The 22,485-nt window shown below is 44.2% G+C and overlaps 1 protein-coding gene across 5 annotated transcripts in view; it reads right to left on the bottom strand.

Moving 5' to 3' along the window:
* LOC144823835 (heterogeneous nuclear ribonucleoprotein R) overlaps positions 1-22,485 on the bottom strand; it is a 413,049-nt gene that overhangs the window by 205,904 nt on the left and 184,660 nt on the right. For all 5 annotated transcript variants that reach the window (XM_078682698.1, XM_078682699.1, XM_078682697.1 and 2 more), the window contains one exon: positions 16,988-17,101. In XM_078682698.1, coding sequence (XP_078538824.1) covers positions 16,988-17,101 — 114 coding nt within the window. The remainder of the gene's footprint in view (positions 1-16,987; positions 17,102-22,485) is intronic.

Genomic DNA, 22,485 nt, shown 5'->3' with positions numbered 1-22,485 from the left:
ACCTCATTACTCTGTATGAGGGTCAGCATTCTGATCCTGGTCCGTTACACGATGTCCTGAACGAGTTACTCCAGTATAGATGGAAAGGTTTAGGTACCGATTTAATTAGTGTCATTCTAGAACAGCGCCACAAATATAGAACGTTTTTGAACCCGCATTTTGTTCATGTCTCACCCCCAGAAAGTAAACCCTTTTACATAGATAGACAGAACCCGTTACGAGAAGTACACCCAGTCAGGACAACAGATGGTGAAATGCAACGAGTGTTTGTTTACACTCCGATTACAAAGATGGAACTCTTAGAGATGAAGAAATTAATTCCCTGTCATGACAAAGATCCAGCAGGGTTCCACCGAGAATTAAAAGACATGCTCCGTATGGGAGAATACACGTATCCAGATATAATTAAAATGTTAAAAGTCCTGTTGCCCGCAGGGGTATACGAGAAACTCAAGGAAAAAGATTGGGAGGTGGGAGAGAAAAAGATCGATTGGGCAGTCCTAGAAGCTGAAGATAAGATACGAGTACTAGGTACCGGTCTAGGAGAGAAATGTAAAGAATTACCAGAACTGTTGATACAAGTTTTGCCAAGGTTATTAGCCACTAAAAAGGAAGACTGGGATGCAATCTCAGCCTGTAAACAGAAACAAGACGAAGACACTAGTGATTTTTATTCTAGATTCGAGAAATGCTTTAGTATTAACAGTGGCCTCAAGACAAGTAGCGAGTCATACCCTCATCTTTTTGTTACTAAATTAGTCGAGAATTCAAGTCCACAAGTTAAGAATCGAGTTTTGAAAGTCGAAAGTACCTGGCAAGCTAATACTCCGTCCCAGATGTTACAGATGCTTCAATACCACCAGAATAGAATCAGAGAAGAGCAAGATCATGAAAGAAAACGTATGAAAGACACGAAAATGAAAGTACTAGTTGCACAATCTGTTCCTCAAGACAGTCAGAAGAGGGGTACGAATCAAGCCAGTCATCCTGCAGTTCCCGTTAAAGGGACATGCAATTATTGTAAACAGCCAGGTCATTATATAAACGAGTGTGCAGTTCTGAAACATAACATAGCTACTGGTAAGACTAAAGAAAGACCACGTCCGCCTAGACAAGAACAAGTTTCACAGACTTCTCAGCCACAGAATGCACAACAGACAGTTCCAGCACCGCAGCCTATTGCTGCAACACAGCATGTTACACAGCAGATGTACCAGTATGCACAGTCCGAGTATCCAGAGTATCAGCCATATTCATGAAACAGCCTAGAGAGGGAGGTAGGCTTGCCTCTCATCGAGATACCTGTAGATCAAGAGGGTCCCTATGTTCATAGTCAAGTACTAGGGAAAGACAAAGTTTTTGATTGATACAGGGGCAAGTAGGACCACCATCAGTCACGCCGAGGTTCCAGGGGCTCCGCTCTCAGGCTCTAGAAATGTTTCCCTTGGATTTTCAGGAAAGCCTATTGTAAACGAGATATCTAAGCCAGTTACTCTAGAAGTAGGTCCATTGTCCCGCACTACTGATCTGTTACTTACGAAGTCATGTCCAGAAAATTTGTTAGGTATTAAAACACTGAAAGAATTAGGTGCAGTTATTTGCTGTTCCCCCGAGGGAATACGACTGTTCCTACGTGACTTCAAGGGTCACTATGTATTACGAGATTTTGATCCAAGATTGTCTAATGTTCCGCAGCATCTATGGGCACAAGGTCCAAATGATGTTGGCTTCATGCAAATCACACCCCATCGTGTGACTCTCAAGCCAGGTGTAGTGTTACCACGAATCAGACAGTACAGATTGCCACCTGAGGCTGTAGCAGCCTTATCCAAAATTATTGACGAGCTCATCGCTCAAGGAGTAGTTGTAGAAACTGACTCCAATGTATGTAATTCTCCGATCATTCCAGTTATGAAACGTACTGATCCAAATGCACCCCCAGTATATCGATTAGTGATTGACCTTCGAGAGCTTAACAAATGTATTATTCCCCAGTACCCAGTTGTCCCAGATATCTCTTCCCTATTGACAGCCATTGATTCTAAAGCCTCATTTTTTTCAGTCATAGACCTCAAGAACGCATTTTTCAGTGTCCCCATTCATCCAGACAGCCAGTTCCTTTTCGGATTTTGTTTAAATGGAAGGCGCTATATGTTTACACGAGCTCCTCAAGGTTTCACAGAAAGTCCTAGTATTTACAGTCAAGCACTTAAGAGACAACTAGACAATATTCACATGCCAACTGACACTGCCCTGCTCCAGTATGTCGATGATCTACTGATCACAGCCCGTTCTGAACGTGCTTGCGAGCGAGCATCCCTTACAGTCTTGTATTTCCTTGCCGAGATGGGGCACAAGGTGTCCCCTTCGAAGCTTCAATTCTGTGTCCAGCAAGTGATCTATTTAGGCCACTTACTGTCCAAGAGGGGTAGGCAGTTGACACCTGACCGTATCCAGTTAATAGCGAGTCTTCCTCAGCCCAAGACCCAGAAGGAGGTACGTGCTTTTATCGGCCTTACTTCTTATTGCAGACAATGGATTCCTCAGTATGCATTTCTAGCTAAACCACTGATACAGTTAACGACACAGGAGGCAGCCGTATCGACTGTCCTCCCTTGGACATCTGAACATACACTTAGTTTCAACGAGTTAAAGAAAGCCCTATGCCAAGCTCCAGTTCTAGCTACACCGAACTACAGTAAGCCTTTTACACTTTTCGTCACTGAACGTGAAGGTACAGCATTATCTGTTCTTACACAAGATCAAGCAGGACAGTACAAGCCCTGTGCTTATTTTTCGAGCACATTAGATCCTGTAGCCCAGGCGCTGCCTGCGTGCCTCAAGTCAGTTGCAGCCACAGCACTAGCTATCAGACAAAGTGATTCCATAGTATTAGGACATTCCTTGACAGTACAAGTTCCACACTCCGTGGAAGTTCTTTTAAACCGAACACAGACTCAGCACTTGACAATTGCACGTTTGACAGGTTATGAATTGACACTGTTCCAGCCACACATAGAAATCAGACGCTGCAACGTTCTAAATCCTGCAACACTGTTACCGTCAGTTACTTCAAATCCTGCCACACACGACTGTGTGGAAGTAGTTAACATTATGACTAAGCCAAGACAAGATCTGACAGATATTCCATTACCAGATCCCGACCTGACACTTTATGTGGATGGTTCATGTATGAGAACAAGTACAGGAGAACTAGTAGCCGCGTATGCAGTGACTACAGACACTGAAGTTATAGAAACACACCGTATTGACATCTTGTCTGCTCAAGCAGCAGAGCTAGTCGCTCTGACTCAAGCCTGCATACACGCCAAGAACCTGAAAGTTAATGTTTACACAGATTCACGTTACGCATTTGGAGTCGTACACGACTTTGGAGTGCTCTGGCAGGAGAGAGGTTTTATGACTTCTCATGGAACCAAGATTCAGCATGGTCTCCTTATTCAAGCTCTGTTAGATGCCATACACTTACCGACATCTATTGCTATCATGAAATGCAAAGCACAAACGAAAGTTACTGACACTATTTCCCAAGGTAATGATCTAGCAGATCGCACAGCCAAGCTTACAGCTCAGACTCCAGACATTTCAGTTAATAAGACACCGACATACACTCCAGATCCGACTACCTGTATGACAGTTAAGGACCCTACTCAAGATGTCATAGATATCCAGTTACATGCTACTCCCGATGAAATCAAGAAATGGTCCGAACAAGGAGGGGTCCAGACAGATCAGGGATGGGTAACGAAGGGTAAAGCCACATGGTTTCTCCCCGATTCTATGGTTCAAGTCATTATCAATACCGCACATAGTCCAGCACATTTAGGAGAAAAAGCTATGTTAGATAGTATCCAGACCATTTGGTTCAACAAGCATTTACGAGCTGCAGCCAAGCAGAAAGTCCGTACCTGTATGATATGTTGCCAGTTCAATCCAGGTAAAAGTGTCCCGGTGGAACAAGGTGGATTCCAGCCCCCTGACCACCCTTTTGAGGTCCTCCAGATGGATTATATTCAGATGGAGCGATGTCGAGGTTTCAAGTATGTCCTTGTAGTTGTATGCGCTTTGTCCAGGTGGACAGAAGCATATCCAGTCCCAGATTACACAGCCGCGACCACTGCCAAGCAGTTGGTTCGTGAATTCTTCCCCCGTTATGGACTCCCTAGGGTCGTGTATTCAGACAACGGCCAGCCATTCTCATCCGAGCTTATGAAACATATTTCCCTTTTGTTAGGGTACCAGTGGAAGTTCCATTGTGTACGCCATCCTGAAGCAGCTGGTCTCGTTGAGAGACATAATCAGACCCTGAAAATCCGAATTGCAAAAGTATGTAAAGAGAAAGGTGAGGACTGGCTAGTAGCTCTGCCAGTTGCCTTGTTTTATATGCGCATGGTCGCACATTCCAGATCAGGTCTGTCCCCGTATGAGGTCGTATTCGGCCGCCCCCCTAACATGTGGGGTACACCTAGACCTCGAAGTATTACCGATGTTTCAAGTAATATGCTGACAGATTACCTAGCTTCCTTGATGTCTGCCCTCAACTCTTGTCGTTCACAGGTTGCTGCCGCCTTTCCAGACAATACCGAGGTGGCACCGCATGAAATCGTTCCCGGATCCATGGTTCTTGTCAGGAACTTTGATCGTTCAAGTCCGCTGGAGCCTCGCTGGAAGGAACCCCGACTGGTCCTCCTAACCACCCGTACAGCCGTGAAGTTGGAGGGCAGGAAAGGCTGGGTGCATCTGTCGCATATAAAAAAGTTTTATGGACTGAAACCTGTTTCAAAGAACATTTCCGAGGATTCTAAAAACTGCCAAAGTACTATTCTTAAGGACTGTCCCGCAAAAGACATTGCTACGAACCCTTCCCTGTTAGAGAAAACTCCGCAGCAGGAGTATAAGCTTAAACTAAGGTCTAGTAAAATAAGTCAGCCAGTTTGATTGTCTAAGTCCTCCCCTAGGTGAAACGGTTAGACCGGTTTCTGACATGTATATAATAGACCCCCACAGAGAGAGAGTTAGTGAGAACTCTAAAAGTTGCACTATTATTTTATGTTTTCTGCTATATTTTAGCATTATGATTTCCTGCACCAGTTATGCATTTTATTTGTGTTTTTCAGTTTCTCATGTAAATAAGTCTGCTAATGTTACAGTAGAGCACACGTTTAGTGATCTGCCTCCTCATGAACTTTCTTATCGTCTTGCTATGCGTAATAACTCCTTTATCCGCATGTTACATTATTCACACCAGACCAGCAATGCCACAAATTGTTGGGTGTGTGGTCGACTCCCCCCTTTCCAGACACCGAAGGGAGTTCTGCCACTCTTTCCTTATCCATTTTCACATAATGGTTCGTGTGGAGCATGGTCCACGTTAACGTCATCCTCAACAGATATGTCTTTACTTAACAGTACATGTTTCCCAGACAAGCAAGGTCTTCCCCACAGAACAGGGTTAGATCTAGAAAATGAAGTTTATAATTTAGGTAATTATTCTTCGAATTTTATGGTCCTGAATGTTCAGTCTGATTCTACTCCAGACTTACCTGCTATGTCAGTATTACCAGTCAAAGGTGAATTATGTGTCCGAAATAATGGTTCCGTACATATAGGCCATAGTGATTGTACTACTATTGTCAAGTATAGTGACAGTGGGAAATCTATTTTCAAAGCTTCACTTCATTCTTATTTTGTTTGTGGTCAGACCGCATATGTTCGTCTGCCCCTTGATTGGGATGGTACATGTTACATCGCCTTCCTACTGCCACCAGTTTTCCTAGCCCCACCTGACTATCATAGGAATTCCCACCTAGTACATACTAGACACAAGAGAAATCTCCCGATTGTCGATTATACTGAAACTGCTCTAGAGCAATACATAGATATCAATAAAGGTGTCTTCCCTTACTTAGGTACTGTTGTAAATAGTAAACTGATACGTAGATTAACCAGAACACTTGAAGCAGTAGTGATCGAGACTACTTCTGCTCTAGGTAACTTAACCGAAGAGCAATCCTTTATGAGAATTGTCGTGCTCCAGAATCGTCTCGTCCTTGACGTCATACTGGCCGATAGGGGCGGGGCCTGTAGAGTCATCGGATCTAGTTGCTGCATTTTCATTCCTAATAACGCGCCGTCTGTTTATTCAGCTATTACCAGACTCCATAAAATTGCCCATATGTTACACCAAGATCCAGGCACCTGGACATGGTGCAGCTGGTTCTGGAATATAATTTCTGCCTGGGGATGGAAAGTATTGTCCTTTCTAGGTATTACAGTAGCGATCATATTCAGTTGCTGCCTCTGTTTACAATGTGGCCCTGCGATTTGCGGCATTTGTGCTACCTCTTGTATTCCTAGTCCCAAGTCCCGTTCTAAATCCAGTTCCAAGAAAATTCGAGACGAGCAAATGATACTGTATGAAATGATAGATGGTATCATGAATATTGATGTTTCCTGATGGAAACGTAGTGACAAGGAGGGAATGTGGAAAAGTAAATTTTGCCATGTTCTGTGTCCCTACGTGTCCTCCATCTTATGTTATGTGTGCATGATTAAATATGCATATGTATCCCCCATGTTTGATTAAAGACGCAATTACAGTTGTGTCCATCACTAGTATGCCAGTTTCCAGTTCTCGTAAAAGCTACGAGTATTAGGCCTATGTAAAGTTGCGTTGCCACGTTTCTCAGTGTGCACGTTATTTCATTGTAAAGTCCCCGTTTCTAGGCCTCAAAAGGGCCCGGACACCAGATTCAGCTCCTGTCTCCTGAGCCCTCGCTGAGGAGCGATACAGCCCCCACCTGTGTTCCTCGACCCTTCACTTACTTCCTGCTCGCAGTGCCCGGCTCAGCCTGGCTCTGCCTCTGAGTCTGCCAAGAGTATGTTATGATTCTAGTTATCAGTCCAGCCCTCCTTCTCTGCATTCCTAAGCTACTGAATCGCATCAATAGTTTCCGTCATCGTCTAGCCTTTACGTCTCCATGTAAGAGAAATACTGCATTTAATGGTCATTTAATATTCTTCATCACGCACTACATGTAGAATAATGCATGCACCATTCTTAGAGTCTGTTAGCCTTTACCCCGATAACTTTTGGATTCTATCAACATGTTCTCTAAACATCAGATACTAGATATTGTTTAGGCACATGTCGCCCTGACTCTCCAGACTTCAGTCTCTGCTCCTAGCACAGAGTTCATAGCCCCCAGCTTCTCCTAGTAACACGTCATTGTCAGTTTGCGCGCACCATTAGGTTAGAGGTCCCGGCTCCTTAGGTAGCCCCCTCCATGTTTCCGCCCCATTTATGACATATTCTGTTACGTTTACATCACATGTCTATGTATACGCCCTGTTACACCCACTTTTATGCCTTATGTTTCGCGACTGCTATTGACCACACCCACTGCTCCGCCTACTGTAATTCACTGTAATGTAACTGTTTTAGTATATATATGTTATGCATTTGTTATTAAAGTTATCCTTCCTTCCTTCCTTCCTGTCCTATCCTGGAGCGCGCTCATCCCAGATCTTGTCCGTGCAGGTTGTCCTGTTCCTGTCCTTTATGCTGTATTAAACCTGCAAACTCCTACTACCTCGAATCTTGACTCTTATTTATTGAGCTATCTGTTATTGCTATGTCCAGACAAACCTAGATCCGGTATTATTTATTTATATACCACACCTCACCTGGATAGATTTAGTACACTGTGCATCATACCCCCATACTCCAGCCCCGTAGATAGCAGAGGAGATGCATCTAGCATTAAAAAGGGTTATCATTTCACGAATTCTGCGATCCCCCAGTTTCGCTGCGAATCTGAAAATACAGTTTGTATTCCGGGCCATTTTGAAAAGGACGCTATTTTGTTCATTTGTCCATTTCCCATTACCCGAAAAATTGATTCCTAAATAACAAAAACTATTAACAGATTCTAATTTCTCTCCATCTAAGAAAAAAGGTTTGTGTTTTCTAGGTTTCTTACCACAAACCATGGTGACGGTCTTCCCTTTGTTGATTTTCAAATTCCTGTTCTTAATAAAAATTTTAAATTGGTCAATTAGTTGTTGTAGACCATTCTGTGTCCTAGAAAGGAGGACCATATCGTCCGCATATAAAAGGACAGGGACGGGGTTACCATTTATAGTTGGAGCATCTGTATTAGTCAGTTTCAGAAATGTATCCACATGATTATTAAAAAGTGAAAATAATAAAGGAGCTAATACGCATCCTTGACGGATGCCTCGCTTGACTTCAAAGAAAGGGGTACACTCTCCATCTATTCCAAACCTTACTTTGCATGATAAATTACTATACAAGCGAGCTAGCAGATGGATAATTTCGGTAGGGGCACCCATAGATATTAATATGGGCCAGAGCAGCGCGTGTTCCACCAGATCGAACGCGGAACTCAAGTCGGCAAAGCATAGATAAAGATTACCTGATTTTGCTTTGGTATACTTGCCAACTATGAGTTCCAGGTTCACGCACTGTTCCTGTGTTGCTAATCCCCTACGAAACCCATACTGCACTGGAGACAGAATGTTGTTCTCCTCGGCCCAGGCTTCCAATCTCACTAAAAGGACTCGACTAAGGATTTTAACTGTCGAGTCCAAAAGAGAGATTGGACGATAGTTCCTAGCCTCTGACCTGGGTCCTTTTTTATAAAGGGGTATAATTGATTGGCCCCAGGTCAGTGGTAAATCATCTTCCACCGCAGCATTAAAGTAACGAGTTAAGATTGGTGCCCATAATGTTATTTCATGCTTATAAAAGTCAATGGGTACCCCATCGGGCCCTGGGGCTTTACCACCCTTACTTTTTTTAATTGCATCTATCACTTCATTCATAGTTAAAAACAACTGCATTTTCTTCCAGTTAAAACATAAAATCGACCCATCAATTTTAAGATCCGAAATAAAAATCTCTGAGAAATGTACAATCCATGCAAGACAACTGACATGGGAACTAACCTCGGGGGTATTTTCATTCTTTAAGAATGGGCCATTTATTGTTTCCCAGAAAAGTTTATGGTTTTTAGTTACAGCGGCCATATCAAGTTTATTCCAGGCCTCGTCCTGTAGCTCCCTTTTCCTAATTGCCAGGGCCAGTTTATAATTATTACGTTCTTCTCTGACTTTCTTTATTTCTAGGTCTAGCATTCAATACACTTTTTAGTCTTTTCAGAGTCTCAGCACAACTTTTATCAAACCATACAGTTTTGTTTCTTTTACCCTTCTGTATCTTTTTAACAGGGAATTTTCAACTGTACATGTAATTTTCATAAAGTTGGAGAGAACATCATGCGCTATCACATTAGGAGCAAGGCAATATTCAACCTCTCTGGTACATTTACAAATAATATCCTTTGTTAATTTATTGGGGTTAATTTTGATCCATTTGATTCTTGTTCCATTTGGTCTCTCAGCGGCAATCCCGTGAACAGCTTTACTACTCACAACACTTTTTTGACCCCAGCCCATTAATTCCATAGAGATGCTATTATGACCACTCACCGGCTGCTCTATTACCCAAACATTGGTAAAAATTAAGCCACTAGACACCAGGATGTGATCTATATTAGTATGGGCATCTCTCCCCCTAAAAGTTGGACAAATGTCATTATTTTTGTTTTTTATACAATCAAGCAGTTCCAAATTAAACTTGGCTATTAAATTATTCAATGCGCTGCCATAGTTACTGTGCGGGAAATGGTTAACATAAACACTGTCACCCCCTACATAATCCTCGTGGTGACCACATATCCCCTTCCGGGCGTATCTGCAGGCTTGAATGTTAAAATCACCTGCCCACAGAACTATATAGTTATTCTTGGAAAGAGAGATTGCAGCTTCAATAGCACGTTCAACATCGGGGACAATCCTATCTCGTTTGGGGCCCACAATGTTGTTGTAGAAATTCACAATGATTAAATCCCTACCATGGCTATGTTTTAGGCGCAATATAGACGCATGTTGACAGACTATAGAGTGTTCCCCAAGCATAAATTCTGTCAAATTAGTTGAAACCAAAGTCAGTAGACCTCCCTTAGCTCTACCAGCTTTCGAAGCCACTGCTGCCACACTGTAGGAACTGTAACCTTCAACTTCTATTAATCCTGTATGCCATGTCTCTTGTAGACAGATAATGTCATAACCACATGTGATGAAGTTGTCCCAAAATGTAGTACCTAATTTGGAATTAATTCCAGCTATATTCTAACTGTTAAATACAAGCGAGTCAGCATTACTAATCTCTGTACTTTCAATGTGATTAGACAAAACTGAAACTTCTAAACTTGCAATCAGAGGAACATTAGCGTTGTCATTGGTTACAGTTAATTCATTATCTGCAACATTGCCTATACATAACTCAGTACATGATGAAGCTACTTGCGTCTCAGTTATATTATTTACCCAGTTTATCACCCTGCTCTTTACCCTGAGTAGATGTTAATGTATCGCCTGTTACGGTGCTTCCAGAGCTCGGGGTCAGGGGTAATTCGCACAGTCAATCATTCTCCTCAAGTGAACTGAGCAGCTGGAATCTATTAAAAGTTGGGACCGCGAAGTTATCATACAGGTTGGGCACTAGGTTGGGCACTGGGGGGGGACAATTAGGTACGACATTTGGATATTTAGTAGGAACCACTCTTGGATGCTGGAAGTTATATGTAGTGATGTGTCTTCCTGACTGGTTCCTATAAAAATAATCAAGTGGGAACAATGTAATATTATATTCGTGATTAGATGGCATCGGTGCATGCAAAATCGAATCTCTTGCCCACTCAGTGGTCCTAAAATTTATAATTATGCAGTCCCCATCTATTTCCTTTTTGTTTGGCCCTACCCAGCCTACCCTCTGTGTAGTTATAATCTCTTCCGCGCCACGTAATGGGAATCCACAATTTTTCACCAACCAATGCAAGGTCTTATTTTTCAAGGTTTCTTGGTTTTCGAATTGGTTAGGCAACAACTTGGGGACGTTCGCAAGTATTGCTACGAATGGTCTGCAATCAGGTGGCAGATTAATAGTAGCTGGAATAACATTGTTAATATGGCGCCTTAGTGCGGGTAAGCTCTTGTTAGTGGGGGCGAATTCATTGATGTTACTTTGTCCCCCATCTACTTTTTTCCCTCGACCTACCTTGGGGATGGTGGTTATTGGCCCTTGCCTTCCACTTGTAGAGGGTGCCAGATTTCCCTTCGCATTGGGCGCATTAGGAGCACAATTTACTGCTCTTGGTTTACTATTATTCTGGTTCCCGGGATTTAAGTTAACTGAATGAGATATAACTTGTGTACCCAGTTGTTCAAGGACATCCAAGTTGGCTATTCCCAGTTTCTCAAGATTTTCTATTTTTTTTACTTAAAATTCCCAGGGATTCCATCACTGGTAAAATGCAAACCTTTACTATTTTCTCGAGACGTTCTATAACTGCCTCGACATTAAGAGTTTACAATTCCAGTGACTTTATATCTTTTGCCTGTCTCCCTCCACCATTTTGCTGTTTGTCACCTTCTCTTACATTGGGTTCTGAAATTTGTATAACCCTCTTCTTCTTCCGTCTGTATATTTTAGTCTGATTATTTATTATTAACCTTTTTCGACTTTGGGTTAATTTCCTTTTTGAGGGTACGGTCTCACCGTCAGTTTCACTACTTAACAGGCTAGTGTCACTGATTTGTACAGTTGGAGTGACAGAATTAGTAACACAGCACTTCAAATCCCCATTAGTTACAGACACAATACTAGATATTAGGGGCTGTGGTAAAATACTCGCTGATAAGTCAGGTGTTATAGACAATCTACTCTCCCTAGTACAAGGAACAGTGGGTCCCGTAAACTGTGGTACATCAGAATTAATTAAATCATACCTTGGCAAACCTACAAATGATTCCAATAGAAGTGAATCATGTGACATTGTAGTTTCATTTGGAATGCTAACATGTACATTTTCTGTGTGTGGGGTTTGATTTATTAAGCACATACTCGCTGGTAGTGATAATCTTCTTTCTGTGCTTTCGATAGCATTGACAACAACACCAATCTTTTGTTGCAACATCCTGTCGATGGCAGTTAAAGTAGGTAGAGGGGTCGGCGCCAGAATTTGTTTTCTTGTGGTTGAGCGAGTAAGCATAGGTGTCTTTTTAGCCGCTACCTTATTTTTGCTTTTGGCCTCCATCAGACCTATTACCCACTGCTTAATATATTGGTTAAAATAATGAATACCTTAGGTGGACAAGAGAGAGTGGATATCAAGGGGGTGGCCCAGTCCAGTCTCTTTCAGTCTCTGAGGGCCTCAGAGGGCCCGCCCTTTGCCCGGGCTTAGCCCGGCGCGTCCCGCGCGCGTGCTCGCGGGACGAGGGAGTGGGTGGGTCTTTATGCGCCACCTGGCGCTGTGCAGTGATGGTAGGGGAGGCGTCCTGGAGCAAGGGCTGATGGGGGCTGTAGTTTGTAGCCTGCCCGACCGGCGGAGCCAAGCCCGGCCAGCCGGAAGCAGGTGTTGGTCCCAGACAGCGGAGCTAAGCCCGGCCACCCGACAGCCACGACCCACAGGCTGCTGCACGCCTCTGCGGAGCCCCAGGGACAAAGGTACACTCGTCCGGTGCGTTCACCCTTCCGACAAACAAACCGCCACCCGGTCCTCGGCTGTGGGTGGGTCTTTATGCGCCACCTGGCGCAGTGCAGTGATGGTAGGGGAGGCGTCCTGGAGCAAGGGCTGATGGGGGCTGTAGTTTGTAGCCTGCCCGACCGGCGGAGCCAAGCCCGGCCAGCCGGAAGCAGGTGTTGGTCCCAGACAGCGGAGCTAAGCCCGGCCACCCGACAGCCACGACCCACAGGCTGCTGCACGCCTCTGCGGAGCCCCAGGGACAAAGGTACACTCGTCCGGTGCGTTCACCCTTCCGACAAACAAACCGCCACCAGGAATCTATCACTAATATGTCTCTTTCAGATAGATGTATTACAATATAAGCTAACCACACGTTTTAAGGGTGAAGTCACAAGATTGCATTTGGTGTGAGCGACTGTCGTGTGATAGATGGACCGTGGTCCTAACCATAACTGTTGTGTTCTTTTTAAATTTCTGTTCGTAACCATAACTCCACTTTAACTAGTTTATTTTTAACTGAATATGTACATTAATAAGTGTGAGAAACATGGCATGCCATATCTTAGCGGACTATGCTGTTCAAGTGAATATTTTCGTGCTGTTATAGACTGAATATTAAATATTACTGGCTCAAACATGCAAAATCACAGAGTTTCTCTAGTTATGCCAGACCTTAACGTAAACCACTCACCATATTTTTCTACAGAGAGTATATTCATAGACTTTGGGTATGCTGAGCGGTGCCTTTAGCCAGGATCATGAGCAGCTGCCCCCACAACAATTGTAAAACTTTTTTTTTTCTTTATAAACTTGGCTAATTTTGTCCATGCCTCTGTCACCCCCTCCAGAATTTCTGGAGTTGACACCATTCATGGTGTAATCCACCGCCCCACCTTCATGATAATGCAATTTTTTTTTCTAAAGTAAGAAAATCCCTATTAAAATTGTGCTTTTAAGATTGCAACAAAAACAAGCATTGGCATAGCCAATAGGTCTCGCTTTTGGGACCTTATAAATATTTAGTTATGCAGCACAATATCATTGGTGCAACAACATCAACTGTTGCATTGCTAAACACTTATGAGGTCCCAAAAGCAAGGCCTATTGGCTATGCCAATGCTTGAATGCTTTGAACCTGGAGCTTAATAAATACCCGCTAACATAACATAGGGGTTAGGACAGAGCAGGGGGGTAAGCACGGCGAGCTTTGAACCTGATAAGTGTAGGACAATGCAGGGGCAAGCATGGCGAGCTTTGAACCGGATGACAAGTGTTAGGACAGAGCAGGGTGGGCAGAGGGTAAGCACGGCGAGCTTTGAACCGGATGACAAGTGTCAGGACAGAGCGGGGCAGCTTTGAACCTGCTGATAAGTGTTAGGACAGAGCAGGGTGGTAAGCACGGCAAGCTTTGAACCTGATAAGTGTTAGGACAGAGCGGGGGCAGGGGGATAAACACGGGGTTGAGTAGATTATGCAGAGAGAAAATGCAAATTATGTGGCACAATGCGCCACATTTTGTAAAAGTTTTACTTAATTTCTTTGTCATTATTAAACTTGGTAATTGCCTGGGCATTGATTGCACCCTATTAGTACCAATTTAATACCCACATTTAGCAATAAGCAACAGAAAGTCGATCCTTCAAACTTTGCAAAGGGTCTATCACCACGTGGCAACTTGTATTGCTGCATTTTTAGTAACTTTTGAACCATTTGAGCTAGAAACAACATTTTTTGTTAAAATCTGCAGATTATATGGCAGATTATGGAAAGTTGGTGGCAAATTTGTCAAATGTATAATTATGCGAAAATCTCCGTGGCCGCACAATCACCTACTTTTAGTGGCCTATAGGGAAAGAAGGTCCTGTGTTAGGATGTCTTCTGTGATAGGCAAATGACATACCTGTGATAAACGGTGGTCTCTTGAAGGCCAGCGCCGCACCAGTGATAAACGGTGATCTATGTTTTGCAGGTGGTGCGCCTATGATACGATAGTCTCTGGATATGGGCACAGACTGCCCCCTGTGAGAGACTGCTGAAGCCTATGTACAGACCGAGCACCTGTAATAGGCAATATTGTCCTAAAGACAAACTCCACACCTGCGGTAAACTATGTACTCAGCGAGCAGACGTCATGCGATAGGCTGTGGTCTCCACAGAGGGTGACGTCATGAGATAGGCTGTGGTCTCCACAGAGGGGGGACGACATGAGATAGGCTGTGGTCTCCACCGAAGATGAAGTTATGAGATATGCTGTTGACTCCACAGAGGGTGACGTTGTGTTTGAAAGTAAACCAGAGGGGGGACGACATGAGATAGGCTGTGGTCTCCACCGAAGATGAAGTTATGAGATATGCTGTTGACTCCACAGAGGGTGACGTTGTGTTTGAAAGTAAACTCTTCCTACAAGAGGGTCGTATGATGACGTAGTTGAGCGGTGGGAGTCACACTGCCATAAGAAGCAGTACCCTACATAGGTTATAAGATCCCAGGCTAGGGGTCATTCCATATCCATGCCCCACAGGCTCAATTAAGCACATATTGCTTATCCAAGGTGTGGAAACTACAAGTCATTCACTAATTTAAGATTAAAACTATAAAATATGTGTGGTACCTGCATCTCAAAACATTTCCTAGGCGGGCCCTTCCTAAATGCAACTGTTGCATTTCTTTGCCACTTTATGTGTATTGGTTTAACAAACAGAATTCTACCATACAAGCTAATTACAGGCTAACATAACTCATAAAAAAGGAATTCGCTGTGCCGATAGCACTACAATACTAAATAGTTTATTATATAGTGTCACAATTAAATTTAACTATTATTCAGCATAAGAAAATAGAGTTAAAACTGTGGAAATGCATGGATTGTTAATACACAAACGAAATAAAAATCGAAAACAGGGCGTGCAGACGGCGTGCGCAGCGTCGGCCATCTGGCGTTTCTCGGTATTCTCCCTCATTTCCAACTTCCAGGGTAACATGAAACTGCTGAGCTCTTGTCAACTGTATGTTGCTCGGGGAAGCTCTTGGGGTCGAAGGTCAATGCCGCAGACATACTCCCATCACTGTGTATTTATTTTTTATTCAAAGTTTTATATAGCGCGAACAAGATCCTTACAGATATCAGAGCGCTTCACAATGACAGGGTAGGGGCAGTAGGAATGAACAGAGGTAATGGGAGCAATGTAGTAGTCACTAACATGAAAGGATAATAATAAAATACATAAAACATATCAATATACAGTCAGGTAAACAGGTAATATAAACGGCACAAGTCATTGATCCCATTACAGAGGTGTTCAGGTACACCTTGGGTGTGTGGAAGAAGCGATGACTGCAGAGCGGGCTGGGTGAGAGGGAGGAGGTGCGTGAACTAGGATTGATGCAATTTATTTCACAACGAGGTCTTGTGAACACTTTCCACTTTGCAGATAATTAAAATTGAAAAGTGAATTAGTAAAGCCTGTATAACAAGCAGTGGCCGCGCGCGAGGAACAGAACCCGGGAGTTATGTGCGCGCTAAAAGAAACGCGAGTGGTGAGGTGGAGAGGCATAGCTATGCACGTCGCGCGCACTTGTGCGCGTGACAGCAAGCTGGTGGCTGGCAAAAGCCTGTGGGTATCACTTTTTAACCCGGTTACTAAATGTCTCTCCAGCTCAAGCGCTGGCTCAGGAGAGACCTAAAAATCAGCCAATCAAATTTGACAATACAAAAAAAGCAATTGTGATGACAGGATTTAAGATTTTTTACTTCGCAATTTTATACACTAGATATACAATAGTGTTATGGATTATGCCAAAGAATAAAGGTAGACTAATTAAAGATCTAGGTTCATGCCAAGAAGATTGGGGTAAATTAGTTCAGCAAGTAAAATTTCTTATAGGATAATACATATGAAAGGAGTTCTTTAGACTCCCCAACCACCACCTCTCGATTCAAATTTTTTTCCAATGCATGGATCAAACAAAGAGTGGCATGCCTGCCCTCAAGTCACTGTCCTGATTAGCTGCAAATTTGATTGGAAATCCATTCATGAGTCAAAAATCACAGGCAAATCAAATGCCTTTTCAATGGAGAGTGCGTCTGAACTATAACTGTATAATGTATACATACATATGCAAACACACATTTTGCGGGGCCTACAAAATCATCCTAACCATAGCACTGAAAGTCTTAAAGGGTAGTGCTTTCCTCAAGGTTAGAATACACAAATGAATTCGTAAGCAGATCACTGTCAAATAGCATTATCATTCCTTTGTATAGATTATAAAGACACACAAGAATGGATTAGGTTTTCAAAACCGATAAATTTTTTAATTATGCTAAAAGGAAGAAAATAAATATGAAAACTGACCTCTGTCCCAATTCCGGGCTGGGAGCCAGAGTAGACATCATCTGGAGGAGGACCACCATATTTCCTCTGTCCGGTGGTTACATCCAAAGTGTACCCCGTTCGTTCTAGCAAAGACTGAAAATTTCCAAAGTTAGTAACTGAACACAATTAACATTATTCCAACATTTAGTTTCTTTGTCACACACTGATGCATGATATATCAAGTTCCTCTAAACAACCATTTGAGAGGAGGTCAAAAATGGGTTTACTGTTCTAAAAGTATTTCTCAGCCACTTTTGGGTTTATGACAATAGACAGATGGACAAGTTACCTAGGTTTGGTAACTCCATATCTGGTAGAGACACTATTCAGATTCAATACCTTGGAATTCCACAGATGTCATGCTTGATCCAGAAGACTTTGTCAAGCACTACCCAAGCGTGCCAGTAGGTGGCGGTGGTTCGCTCCACGTGACGACAGCATTACCTTTATAGTCGCCACCTCGATGTGCTGACGTCAGTTAATTTTAATAACTTTCCACACCAGCAGCACAGAGCCATGAGGTGCACTGACAGTGGAGTATTTCCGAACAACTAGGACCCTGAAAGGGATAAGCCCTGACCCTAAAAACCTGTCCGCAGTGTGGGGGGAGGATGAATGGGTGAGTGAGTAGGTAAGGAATCTGCAGTTAGATGATGTCTCTACCAGATAAGACATTACAAAGTTAAGTAACTTCTCCATCTGATCGCAAAATATAGCCACTGATTCCTTACCTTAGTATAGATGCCCCAGCAATATCAAGCCCGGAGGAGTGACTGCGGACAAGTTTAGACCCGGAAGTCCTGCAGGACAGAGCAAAACTGGTCTATCCAGGCAGTACTGCTTAGTGAACGTGTGCAGTGACGCTCAAGTTGCTGCCGGACAAATGTCAAAAACTGAAACATCACTTTGCAACACTATAGTTGCACCATTAGCTTAGGTGGAATGAGCTCTTAGCCTTCAGGAGACTGTTTCTTGGCCAGAGTGTAGCTAATGTTGATGCAGAGGACAACCCATAGCGAGATAGTACTCTTCTGCACAGCACAACCATCTTTTGGTGCAACGTAAACCACGAAGAGTTGGTCGTCCATCCCGAACTCTTTAGCGGGGTCAAGGTAGAACAACAATGCTCTTTTTGGTTCCATACAGTGAAGTCGCTCCTCCTCTTTACAGAATTGCAGGAGCACAGAAAGTGGGAAAGGTGAATTCACCTTGCCCCAATGGAATGGTTACCGCTTTCTGTAATAAAGAGGCCCTAGTGTGAAGCACCAACTTATAAGGAAGATGGTCAGGTAAGGAGACTTGGATGACCGAGCCTGCAATTCGTTCACTTTCCTAGCAGAATATATTGCCACTAAAAAGGCTGTTTTGATGGAAAGCAGCTGAAGAAGCAGTTGTGCAGAGGCTCAAAAGGAGCGCACATGGGGCAAATGGGAACATATGTACTAGCCCCTTAAGAAATCGATTTGCAATAGGGGGAAGTAAATCTAGAGCAGGGGTATTCATAGTACGGCCCGCGGGCCGCCAGCGGCCCGGCAAGCCTTCCTTGGAGGCCCGCGGACCTTACAGACATCCTGCCGGTGTTTTAAAAAAAAAAAAAAAAAAAAAGTGTGTCAGCAAACACCGCTGGTTGGAGTCCGAGAGACTCTGCTCTCTGGGGGCTGGGCTATGTTCCGATAATAGAGTGGGGATGCAGGGGCGCTAAGAGGCGAAATACAACAAAGCCTCATTTGCAAGTTAATGGCCTTTTAAAGACCTGTGGAGTACTCTGGTGCGGCTGTGTGTGTGTGCCGGGAAGCTGAGCCGGGCTGACACACACTTGGGGGTAGCGGGAGGGGGGAGAGGGGACAGGGGAATTTGCTGATGCCCTTTCGGCCAGGGTCTGGGTGCACACTGCACACTTACAAGTGCAGGAATGTCAAAAATTATTCCTCAAACCGTGACCCCGGCTGGGTAAATTAGCCTGCCACAAACACGTCATGGAAATAGTTCACCCCACAGAGCAAGCACATGTACATGGGCATTCAAAATTGTACATTTTTATCATTTGAATAATGAGGCATACGAAACTCAAAGCACAAGGGATTTTAGGTGGTCACAATTCAAGTAATCACGAGAAGAATCAGGAATCTCGTGCAACTTCACATGAGGATGCTTTGTGTTACTGCTCTGTCATGGGAGGGCCTCAACCTAGAAATTAATGTTGCTGAACACTTGGTAATATCACACACAGCCCTGGTAAGTATTTTCAATTAGTACACAACGTTTCAATTTGTGAGGTATGCTAATCATACGTGCAAAATAGCTTTTCTTTTTTTTTAAATGAACCAAATTACGATTTTGACAGCATCGTTTTCACATGCATATGTCCACAACGTACATAGATACTGAAGGGGAATCATAAATATCCCTGTACTTTTCCCAAGCATACCTCTCCCCAGGACTGTTGCTGCTTCCTTCTGGTACCCATAGTGCGGCCGGCAGGCCTTCCTTGGCGGCCACTGACTTTGCAGTTAATGTACCCGTGGCCCTCCAGAAACCCACTTTTACCAGTGACAGAAGAGAGTGGAAAGAGAGTGGAGAGAGAGAGAGAGAGTGGAGAGAGAGAGAGTGGAGAGAGAGAGAGAGAGAGAGAGAGAGAGAGAGAGAGAGTGGAGATAGAGAGAAAGAGAGCGAGAGAGAGAGAGAGAGAGAGAGGAAAGAGAGCAGAGAAAGAGAGGCGAGAGAGGAGAGAGAGAGAGAGGAGAGAAGAGAGTGGAGAGGCGAGAGATGAAGAGAGAGTGGAAAAAGAGAGAGTGTGGAGAGAGTAGAGAGAGAGTGGAGAGAGAGAGAGAGAGTATGGAAAGAGAGAGCGAGAGAGAGTAGAGAGTGAATGGCGAGGGAGAGAGAGAGGAGAGAGAGAGGAGAGAGAGAGAGAGAGAGAGAGAGAGAGAGAGAGAGAGAGTGGAGAGAGAGCTGAAGAGAGAGAGAGTGGAGAGAGAGGAGAGAAGGAAGAGTGGAGAGAGAGGGGGGAGAGAGTGTGGAGAGAGAAAAAGGAGAGCGAGAGTAGAGAGAGAGCTAATGAGAGGTTGGTGAGAGAGAGTGGAGAGAGGCTGACCGACTAAGAGAGAGATAATGACTGACAGAGAGACTGACTGGCAGAAAGAGACTGACAGAAACTAACTGACTGAGAGAGAGTGACTGACTGACAGAGAGAGAGAGACTGACAGATAGGCTGACTGACTAAGAAAGACTGACTGACTAAGAGACTGACTGACTAAGAGAGAGAGAGAGACTGACTGACTGCGAGAGTGCTTGACAGAGAGAGAGACTGACTGACAGAGAGAGAGACTGACTGACAGAGAGAGAGAAAGACTGACAGAGAGAGAGAGAAAGACTGACTGGCTAGGAGAGAGAAAGACTTACTGACAGAGAGAGAGAGAGAAAGACTGACTGACTAGGAGAGAGAGAGACTTACTGACAGAGACTGACTGACAGAGAGAGAGACTGATTTAGAGAGACTGACAGAGAGACTGACTGAGAGAGACTGACCTAGAGAGTGACTGATAGAGTAACTGACAGAGAGAGGGACTGACAAACAGACTAGCTGACTGACTTAGAGATACTGACTAAGCGAGAGACAGACTGACAGAGACTGATTGTCTGACAAAGAGAGACTGAATGACTGAGGGAGCGAGACTGACAGACAGAGAGACTAAGAGAGAAAGACTGATGGACTGAGAAACTGACTGACTAAGAGTGAGACTGACAGACTAGGAGAGAGACAGAGTGAGACTGACAGACTAGGAGAGAGACAGAGTGAGACTGACAGACTAGGAGAGAGACAGAGTGAGACTGACAGACTAGGAGAGAGACAGAAAGAGACTGACAGACTAGGAGAGAGACAGAGTGAGACTGACAGACTAGGAGAGAGACAGAAAGAGACTGACAGACTAGGAGAGAGACAGAAAGAGACTGACAGACTAGGAGAGAGACTGACAGACTAGGAGAGAGACTGACAGACTAGGAGAGAGACTGACAGACTAGGAGAGAGACTGACAGACTAGGAGAGAGACTGACAGACTAGGAGAGAGACTGACAGAGAGAGAGAGAGACTGACAGAGAGAGAGAGACAGAGAGACTGACAGAGACTGAGAGAGACTGAGAGAGACTGAGAGAGACAGAGAGACTGAGAGAGACTGAGAGAGACTGAGAGAGACTGAGAGAGACTGACTGACAGAGACTGACTGACAGAGACTGACTGACAGAGACTGACTGACAGAGACTGACTGACAGAGACTGACTGACAGAGACTGACTGACAGAGACTGACTGACAGAGACTGACTGACAGAGACTGACTGACAGAGACTGACTGACAGAGACTGACTGACAGAGACTGACTGACAGAGACTGACTGACAGAGAGACTGATAGGGAGAGAGTAACTGACGGAGAGACTGACAGACAGACTAGCTAACTGACTTAGCGAGACTGACTAACAGAAAGAGAGAGAGAGCGAGACTGATTGACTGACTGACAGAGAGAATGACTGACAGAGAGAGACTGGCTGAGAGACTGACTGACTGACAGAGAGAGAGACTGACTGGGAGAGAGAGAGCGAGAGAGAGACTGACAGAGAGAGAGAGGAGGGCTCTGACAGATCGGAGGGGGGGAGAGAGGGCAAGAGAGGAGAGAGAGATAGAGAATGACAGAGAGAGAGAGACTGACTGACTGACTGGGAGAGACAGAGAGAGAGAGAGAGAGAGAGACTGGCCTCAGGAGTCATGGAGTTTGCTTCTGGAATAAAAAGTAAACCCTTGGGAGTCCTCTTGACTTTCTGCAGGTTTTGGTCCTTGCCTCACCGCCATTGCGTTTGCAAGACATTGCAGACTATTGCGGGGTTAAGGATGGGCCAAAAGTAACCCTGTGGTGGAATTGGGGTAATGTGTGCATGAAGCTATGCAATGTCTGTTAAGATAGCATTGTCTAATTTTTTTTCCAGGTTTTTTTTTACTCTAGTCCCGCCCCCTCACTGACCCCGCCCCCACTGACCCCACCCCTACCAGTGCGGCCCTCAGCCACAAACTACACTGTCAATTTGGCCCCCGACAGAAAGTTTGTGAGTACCCATGATCTAGAGGGTTTATTGGCAGCCTTAGGAAAGCAGACAATGCCAAAAGGTACCCCTTAAGAGTCCCCAGAGCAAAGCAGTGCTGGGCAATGGTCAAAATACGGAGAAGGGCTCGAGAGAGGAAAGCAGAAAGATTATCAGTAGATTGTTCTGTACAATATTTGACAAATATCTGCCACTAGCAGACATACATAGTCTTGTTAAAGGGATCCCTGGCTGCCAAAACAACATCACAGACTTAGGGAGGAAGATCAAATGTGTCAAACAGACGTAGAGTTGACAGGTTCGGTGTCTATGCTGCGACAGAAGATCCTTCAGAAGGGGTAGCCTGATTGGAGGATTGATGCTCAGTTAGAGAAGCTTGCGATAG

Source organism: Lissotriton helveticus, chromosome 3_1, assembly GCF_964261635.1.
Source record: "Lissotriton helveticus chromosome 3_1, aLisHel1.1, whole genome shotgun sequence".
NCBI lineage: Eukaryota > Metazoa > Chordata > Amphibia > Caudata > Salamandridae > Lissotriton > Lissotriton helveticus.
This window is presented reverse-complemented; position numbering and strand designations above follow the sequence as displayed.